Raw genomic sequence first — 9812 nt, forward strand, 5'->3', positions numbered from 1 at the left:
TGAGATTAAGATTACTGGTCATAAACAGTTTCTTCCAATGCTTTGAAAAACGTCATACTGGCGAGATTGCTTGTGTGAAATTCCATTGTTGGAGGGACTTCAGGAATTATGTAGTTTCATGTTGAAATGAGATCAAATGGTCACATCCATTACTGCTTCCTTTCCCAAGTACTAAAAGCACTCCACTTTCTCAAGATCCTCCCTATTCAACCTTTCATTTGAACCACCTTGTCTTATATCTCTACTGCACCTCTTTACTCTACTTTTGTTCACATTTATTCTCATCTCTGTTCTGGGATTTTCCCTGTTGAGTCTGTGACCCAGAGTTGTGTCATCTGCAAACAGCAACTGATTCATCTCTCATTTCCCCTTTCCCCTTAGCATACCATAGTCCTGCCCCTCACCCTAAAACACTTGCATTCTCCTGTCTTACCATCCCTATCTATGAACAGTAAAAAATAACACAATATCCTTGACAAAAAACCATCTTTGCAGGGAATCATTTACAGCCATTTCCCTCCCAGTAGTACCCATACCTTACTTTCTTGGTAAAAACTTCTCTACCTGGAGTAACTTTCCCCAAGACCTTGCTTTTAACCCTATTGTAAGTTTGTTTCTTAGATTCATGATGCCACATGTAGTTCACTTCCTTTCTCAAAGTGTTTCTCACAAAATTTTCAAAGCAAACATGTGGCCCACACATCCTCAACCTCCTTTAAAGCTACACTGTTCCTCCCCAGTCAATTGCTATGTGCATGCCTCCACCATCTCAGTCACCACACTCCCATACATCTCACCAGGTACATTCAACAGGCTTATACCTCTGTATTCCAAACATTCACCTTTGTCCCCCCCTCACCTTTATATAAGGGCACTGTAAATGCCTTCTGTCAGTCCTCAGGGACCTCACCTTGGGCCATAGATATGCTGAATAGCCTGACAAAACAGTCAACAACACTTTCACACCTCTTCTTGAGAAACTCAACTGCAGCCCCATTCCCTCGCGATGCTTTGCTGCACTTCGTTTTAAGCAAGTTTTTTGTCCCCCACCTCCTCTCTTTATACCATTCTGTCTGCCAAATATAACACTCCACATGCCATCTCATTCCAAAAAACTTGTGACACCATGCATGTAACGTGTTCATCAGTCCTTCAAAATGCTCTATCTCTTTTACACCCACTTATGTGACTGTAGCCACTTGCCCCTCTGCTCCCTCACTGATGCATCCATTTGATCCCATGTCCTTCCCACACTGTCCACATCCTTCTAAAACATTCTTTATACACTCTGAAGTTGATTGATGTAGTCACATCCCTCTCTCAATTGACCCCCTTTTTGCTTTATCTCTTTCCTTGACCACGTGCTACTTTTCCTTGCACTACATCTCTTGTACTTGCACTTCATCACTTCAGATATTGTCCATACACCTCACTTTTCTCTTTCACTAGCAGTTTAACTTATATTCAGATAATTGATGATAATGATAATAACAATAATAATTACAAAAATATAAACACTGATTATAGCAATTATAGTGATTATTATGATAATAAGATGAAGAAAAAGAATGGAAAAATCGGTACATAGATTAAGTACCATCTATATGTTGTTTCATTTAAATCTTCATAATTACACATTCGTCTATGCATAATCCTTTTCTGCATATATTTAATACATACCAATCAGGCAGTACAGGTTGTACCTATCTAATCTGGCACTATGTTGTCCGGCAACTCCCATGGTCCGGCATATTTTGAATCTGCTGCCATTAGTTAGTAGTTTGTGGATCTGACACCTGGGCAGCACTGTTAACGGTGCAAAGACACCAAAACCTGTTTACACTGTAGCCGAGCTGATTAACAGTTCTGTTAACTTATAGTCAGCTGTATTTTAGCTCTTCAGGATGTCATCCAAGAGACCAAGAGGTACAGATGGTGCTGTTGCCAATAAGCATAGGCACAAATCATTACCTATGCTTATAAAGGTACAGTTACTGAAAAAATCAGATAAAGGAAATTCTGTAAAGACTTTGTATTAGTATTATGAGATTGGATCGTCAACTGCGTATGACTTAGGAGTAAATTTTTGTGTCTGGCAATGGACAGTTACAAATTTGCCAGATTAAAGAGGTACAACCTGTATGTGTACTGAGTTTGATAAAGTGTGTGAAAGAAGAAAGCTGAGAGTGAATGTGAATAAGAGCTAGGTTATTAGGTACAGTAGGGTTGAGGGACAATTCAGCTGGGAGGTAAGTTTGAATGGAGGAAAACTGGAGGAAGTGAAGTGTTTTAGATATCTGGGAGTGGTTTTGGCAGTGAATGGAACCATGGAAGCGGAAGTGAGTCATAGGATGAGGGAGGGGGCGAAAGTTCTGGGAGGGTTGAAAAATGTGTGGAAGGGGCCTCCACACATTCTGTTATCTCAGAAAGCAAAAATGGATATGCTTGAAGGAATAGTGGTTCTAACAATGTTATATGGTTGCACGGCATGGGCTATAGATAGAGTTGTGTGGAGGAGGGTGGATGTGCTGGAAATGAGATGTTTGAGGAAAATATATGGTGTGAGGTGGTCTGATTGAGTGAGTAATAATAGGGTAAGAGAGATATGTGGTAATAAAAAGAGTGTGGTTGAGAGAGCAGAAGAGGGTATTTTGAAATGGTTTGGTCGGAGAGAATGAGTGAGGAAAGATTGACTAAGAGGATATATGTGTCAGAGGTGGAGGGAACGAGAAGTGAGAGACCAAATTGGAGGTGGAAAGATGGAGTGAAAAAGATTTTGAGTGATCGGGGCCTAAACATGCAGGAGGGTGAAAGGCGTGCAAGGAATAGAGTGAATTGGAACGATGCGGTATACCGGGGTTGATGTGCTGTCAATGGATTGAACCAGGGCATGTGAAGCATCTGGGATAAACCGTGGAAAGTTCTGTGGGGCCTGGATGTGGAAAGGGAGCTGTGGTTTCGGTGCATTATTACATGACAGCTAGAGACTGAGTGTGAACGAATGTGGCCTTTGTTGTCTTTTCCTAGCACTACCTCGCACACATGAGGGGGGAGGGTGTTATTATTTTATGTGTGGCAGGGTGGCGATGGGAATGAATAAGGGCAGACAATATGAATTATGTACATGTGTATATATGTATATGTCTGTGTGTGTATATATATGTATACGTTGAGAAGTATAGGTATGTATATTTACATGTGTGGACGTGTATGTATATACATGTGTATGTGGATGCGTTGGGCCATTCTTTCGTCTGTTTCCTTGTGCTGCATCGCTAATGCGGGAGACAGCGACAAAGCAAAATAAATAAATAAATAAGATAAATACTTTTTCACCAACTGACAATTATACAGCCTTTTCACTTGTGGTGTAACCTCATGCAGGCGAAGTCTGGAAATATATCTATTGGCTATATATATATATACTGGTATATGTGTATATGAGGTTGATATTGTATTTCAATCACTGAGTTTCTAATATTTTCCATTTTGTCATAAATGGCATTTATTGTATAATTTAGATTTTTTTTATTATCATACTAATACCATTATCATATGATTCCATTTAGAAGGCACTATTTCAATTTGTTCTGATGGGGAACATAAGTGTGGGCGTGTGGGTGTGGCAGTGTGGTTAGCTGGTTGTGTGTTTGGATCACAACCACTATCTGCACTGCTCCCTCTCCACGTCTTAACCACCAACATCCATCCCAACATCGTAGGGTTCTGGACAACTGCTGACAGATCATCCATCAAGGCCCATGTTCTTACTGTTAGGGTGAAATTTACTATATCCCATTCAAACTTTTGTTACCTTTCTCTGTCGTGAGGTATTGTAATAAGGCAATAATTACCATGTTTGATCTCAGTTTAGTGTTATTATCATTACAGTATACCATAAATCTCAGATTTGCATATCATTTATCTATCTTTTCATGCTGTTAATTTCACTCTATCTTTAAATAATATAGAAACAGTTAACTTGGTGTTCACAGTTAACACAGTTACACACATAATCTTACATTATACTGATATACTTCCTACTTGGTGTTAGCAAGGGTTACCCCTTGCAAACACCATTATCATGAGGTAGCATGTGCATTACAGATGTTTTAACAAGAGGGATCTAGACAATATATGTAGGTAACTGATCATCAGAACAATGTGAAACTTAACTCCAGAAGTATATTAGTAAATGGGCATGCTTGGATGTTTTATTATCAGAATTGCAAAATATTTTGGTAACTTATTTTCAATCCTCTATAAGCAAAGGTATCAGACCTGAGTGTGAGCCATGGGTATGTTTAGGTAATATTTGAACAGTGTGCAAATAAGGGAGATGTTTAAATAACTTATCATGGCTGTTTGTGATGGAGGGATGCACAGGGAAAGTATATGATGGAAGTAACATAGTACTGTACTATCATATGAGTGAGTAAAGGTGACAAATTATTGAAACTAGTCGTTGAGAGAATTTCTATGTTTGAGAGAAAAATAGGATAATGAGAGGGAAGATGGATGATGGATGGGGAGAAAGGGAAAGAGAATACAGAACAGGGGAGGGATAAGGGAGGAAGAAATAAAGTATGGAAAAGGGATACAAAGGGATAATGGAGAAGAAAAGAGTGTGTTTGGAAAGAAGGAGACAAGAGTGGAGAGAAAGCAAGAGGAAGAAAATTTTAGTGGGGGAAAGAGATCAAAAATGGAAAGAGGAAAAGAATTAGGACCAAAGCAGGAGAGTGGAGGAGGATAGAAAGATGACAGTAGGAGCAAAGTTGGAAGATAGAGGAGAGGTGAGAATACAGAGAAATGACATACTGAGATTGCATGAATATGAGAGAAAAAAAAAGAGAGGGAGATGAGAGGGCAGTGTGCAAGGGGAAGAGAAGATAGGCAATGAGAAAGATCAAGGCAAAGGAATGTGTGTTTTAAGAATGGACAGCTTAGACAAATAGAGAACTCATTTATTTCAAGTAGATTTTCTCTAATACATTAAGCATCTTGAACATGATTCACAAAATTCATGATATGAAAACCTAATTTTGTGATCCTTAAAGTATATATAGCAATTGACAGATGTTCAAAACTTTTTTCACTTACTAACAATATTACCTTTTTCAGTTCGGCATATGTGTCATATGGAGGACTGCTGATGAGACTGCAAGGTGATGCCAACAATCTTCATGGATTTGAAGTAGACAAACACATCTACCTATTGATGAAGAAGCTTGCATACTGATCACAAAGGCTGCATTTCAACCTCAGGACCATGATTTTATATTGTGAGCTGATTCAGTTCAAATTCATTTATGGTAAGCTTGTTCTGAGAATAGAGATTATATACTGTATTTTTTCTTTATTTTCTTTATCTTATGTTCTTATAGTATTGATGATTGCCTAATTAATCTTTAGAAGTAAAGCAAAGTGATTTATTTTATCAGGAAGGCTTGTGGATTCATCCAGTTTTTTATTCATGAACATGTACCACCATATGAAGGTTACCAAAAACTTTGTACAGTTTCCAATAAAATAAGAAAGGTGACGTTAATGAGTATCACTTCACCCCATTGTTAAACTGACCAGTATAACAATTAATCTTATCAGGTTGGCACAATAGCATAGTAACTCTGAACTTGAGTTGTGGATTGATGAATGAATGTTATAACCAAGTTTTATGAAAATGAGGCATTTGGTAGACTTAAGTTGGAAATCTAAATTTGGAATACCATGTACAAATAAATGTAAACAGGTTATTGTTTATTACTTCCCACCTTGCCAACTCCCACATTATCAGAAGACAAATTTTATTCTATCTATAATCTTTGCTTCTATTCCAGTTTACAGAGGTGGATGATGTGCTTGTAGGCATACACGTTTCCTAGGAATTTATTTTGTAGAACTGCAGCACTCAACCCAACAGACTGGCAGATGGACCCCCAGTTTTGTGAGGTAGATTTGCGACCCTAAATAAGTATTTATGTAGTAGTAGGAAAAAACGTTAGAAAACTAAAGTTGAAGTGTATAAATATAAATTTTAGTAGTCTCAGTTTATTTAAGATTTTATTCTCTGTATCTTAGAATAATTGCAAAAATCTGTCATTGTAACACTACTTAAAGTATTCGCAAAGCACTTGTCCATTTTTCAAGTCTGGAAAAACCTTGCTAAATTTATGATTAGGGATTTTTCCCATCCAATAAATGAGCAATATCTGCTGGTATATTTCTATATATTTGTATAAAATCTTATTATTAATTTTTATTTTGCTTTGTCGCAGTCTCCCGCGTTTGCGAGGTAGCGCAAGGAAACAGACGAAAGAAATGGCCCAACCCACCCCATACACATGTATATACACACACGACCACACACACAAATATACATACCTATACATCTCAATGTACACATATATATACACACACAGACACATACATATATACCCATGCACACAATTCACACTGTCTGCCTTTATTCATTCCCATCGCCACTTCGCCACACATGGAACACCATCCCCCCCCCCCCTCATGTGTGCGGGGTAGCGCTAGGAAAAGACAACAAAGGCCTCGTTATGCAATGCCCGAAACCACAGCTCCCTTTCCACATCCAGGCCCCACACAGCTTTCCATGGTTTACCCCAGGTGCTTCACATGCCCTGATTCAATCCACTGACAGCACGTCAACCTCGGTATACCACATCGATCCAATTCACTCTATTCCTTGCCCGCCTTTCACCCTCCTGCATGTTCAGGCCTCGATCACTCAAAATCTTTTTCACTCCATCTTTCCACCTCCAATTTGGTCTCCCACTTCTCGTTCCCTCCACCTCCGACACATATATCCTCTTGGTCAATCTTTCCTCACTCATTCTCTCCATGTGCCCAAACCATTTCAAAACACCCTCTTCTGCTCTCTTAACCACACTCTTTTTATTTCCACACATCTCTCTTACCCTTACATTACTTACTCGATCAAACCACCTCACACCACACAGTGTCCTCAAACATCTCATTTCCAGCACATCCACCCTCCTGCGCACAACTCTATCCATAGCCCACGCCTCGCAACCATACAACATTGTTGGAACCATTATTCCTTCAAACATACCCATTTTTGCTTTCCGAGATAATGTTCTCGACTTCCACACATTCTTCAAGGCTCCCAGGATTTTTGCCCCCTCCCCCACCCCATGATTCACTTCCACTTCCATGGTTCCATCCGCTGCCAGATCCACTCCCAGATATCTAAAACACTTATGTATATATATATATCTTATGTATATATATATCTTATGTATATATATATATATTTAATATTTGTTCATGTTTATATTCATTGTAATAAATTCTTTTCTCGTGTGTATATGATACACATGGTATATCATATAGGTTGTTGTTTATTACTTCCCCACCTTGCCAACTCCCACAGTATTGGAAAACAAATTTTTTCCTATCCATTATCTTTGGCTATATTCCAATTTTCAGATGATGGATGATGTGCATGTAAGCATACACCTTTCCTAGGAATTAATTTTGCAGAACTGCATTACACAACCCAACAGATTGGCAGATGGACACCAGTTTCATGAGGTATATTTGCTACCTTAAATGAGTTTTTATGTAATAGGAAAAACATTAGAAAACTAAAGTTGAAGTCTTGCATGTAGATTTTAGTAGTCTTGGTTCATTAAAGATTATACTTGCAAAAAACTCTCGTTGTAACACTGGATAAAGTATTCATAAAGTACTTGTCCAATTTTGAAGCATGGGAAATTTTGCTTTAGCAAGGTTTCCTAGTTTACCGTTAGGATTTCTCCCCCTCCACTGAATGTGCAATGTCAGCTGATGTATTCCTATATATTTGTATAAAAATGATTATTTTATATACTGTATGTATTTACGTTTATATCCATTATACTGAATTCTTTTTTGTGTGTATATGATACACCTGTGTTTTATGATATGCACACATCCACTTTCTTGCCATCATGAAGAGTAAAATGTACCAGTGCTTTATCATCAGCGAACAACACCTGACTCACTTCCTAGGCCCTCTCATCTCCTACAGACTGCACAGTTACCCTCTCTCCACGACTCTTGCAATTACCTCCCTCACCACCTCATCCATAAACAAATTAAACAACCATTGTGATGTCAGACATCCCTGCCTCAGACCAAACTTCATTTGGAACCATTCACTGTCCTCTATTTCTGCTTGTATACATTCTGTACACCCTTGATAAGAATTTCCTCTGCTTCTAGAAGCTTTCCTCTCACACCGTCTATTCTGAAGACTGTCACAAGGCATCTCTATCAACCCTAGCTTATCCTTGTCACAAGACATCTTTATCAACCCTATCTTATGCTTGTCACAAGGCATCTCTATCAACCGTATATTATGCTTCCTTCAGATCCATAAGTGCAACATAAAAATTCATCCATTTCTCAAAGTATTTTCTGATGTTCTTTAAAGCAATCACCTGATCCACATGTTCTTTTTCACCTTAGAAACCACACTGTATTAGCAAGGAAGTGTCAAGAACAGAAGACCGAGCCTTAAGAGGAAGCACCCTTACTTGGCCCCCTTCTCTGCTCCTTCTTTTTGAAAAGTAAACAGGAGGGGAGGATTTCCAGCCCCCCCAACTCCCGTTCATATACCACTTCTGAAACCACACTGCTCTTCCCAATCTGATGCACTGTACATGCCTTCACCCTCTCAATCAGTACCCTCCCATATAATAATATATATATTATATATTATAATATATAATGTTACATAATAAAGATATTCATTTTATCTATTATACTTGGTCGCCATTTCCCGCATCAGCGAGGTAGTGCCAGGAAACAGACAAAGAATGGCCCATCCACTCACATGCACATCTATATACATAAATGCCGATACATGAACATATACATATATATACATATGCATATCACACATACATATATAAAAATATATATACATATACATATACATACACAGACATATATACACATCTACATATTCATACTTGCTTGACTTCATCCAGTCCTGGCACTACACCGCTCCACAGGAACAGCATCGTTCCCCCTGCATCAGTGAGGTAGCGCCATGAAAACAGACAAAAAAGGCCACATTCATTCACACTCAGTCTTTAGCTGTCATGTTTGATGCACAGAGGCCACAGCTCCCTGTCCACATCCAGGCCCTTCAGACCTTTCCATGGTTTACCCCAGACATTTCACATGCACCTGGTTCATACTTGATAGTCGTTTCTCACATTGATAAGTTAATGCCAGGAACAGACAAAGAAAGGCTGCATCTGCTCACACCCATTCTCTGGCTGTTATGCATTCCCACATTCTATTCATAAGTGCCTTTAAAAATCTTAGAAGCCCAAAATATGAACCTTAATTAAGAGACTGTGTTATCACTCAAGATAGTTTTGTATCCTATAGTATTTCCCATATGATAGAGTTGATAGAGATGCTCTGTGGAAGGTATTAAGAATATATGGTGTAGGAGGTAAGTTGCGAGAAGCAGTGAAAGTTTTTATTGAGGATGTAAGGCATGAGGTGGTTTGATTGTGTAAGTAATGAAAGGGTAAGAGAGATGTGTGGTAATAAAAAGAGTGTGGTTGAGAGAGCAGAAGAAATGGTTTGGTCACATGGAAAGAATGAGAGGAAAGATTGACAAAGAGGATATATGTGTCAGAGGCAGAAGGAACGAGAAGAAGTGGGAGACCAAATTGCAGGTGGAAGGATGGAGTGAAAAAGATTTTGAGTGATCGGGGCCCGAACATACAGGAGGGTGAAAAGTGTGCAAGGAATAGCGTGAA

The 9812-nt window shown here is 38.7% G+C and overlaps 1 protein-coding gene across 2 annotated transcripts in view; it reads left to right on the forward strand.

The window, feature by feature from the left end:
- Polr2H (DNA-directed RNA polymerases I, II, and III subunit Rpb8) overlaps positions 1-5542 on the forward strand; it is a 301372-nt gene extending 295830 nt beyond the window's left edge. For both annotated transcript variants that reach the window (XM_071691846.1, XM_071691847.1), the window contains exon 4: positions 5122-5542. In XM_071691846.1, the coding sequence (XP_071547947.1) occupies positions 5122-5239 (118 nt within the window). In that variant the 3' untranslated portion in view covers positions 5240-5542. The remainder of the gene's footprint in view (positions 1-5121) is intronic.
- Positions 5543-9812: the final 4270 nt, after the last annotated feature.

The sequence above is a fragment of the Panulirus ornatus genome, chromosome 51 (assembly GCF_036320965.1).
Source record: "Panulirus ornatus isolate Po-2019 chromosome 51, ASM3632096v1, whole genome shotgun sequence".
Taxonomy (NCBI): domain Eukaryota; kingdom Metazoa; phylum Arthropoda; class Malacostraca; order Decapoda; family Palinuridae; genus Panulirus; species Panulirus ornatus.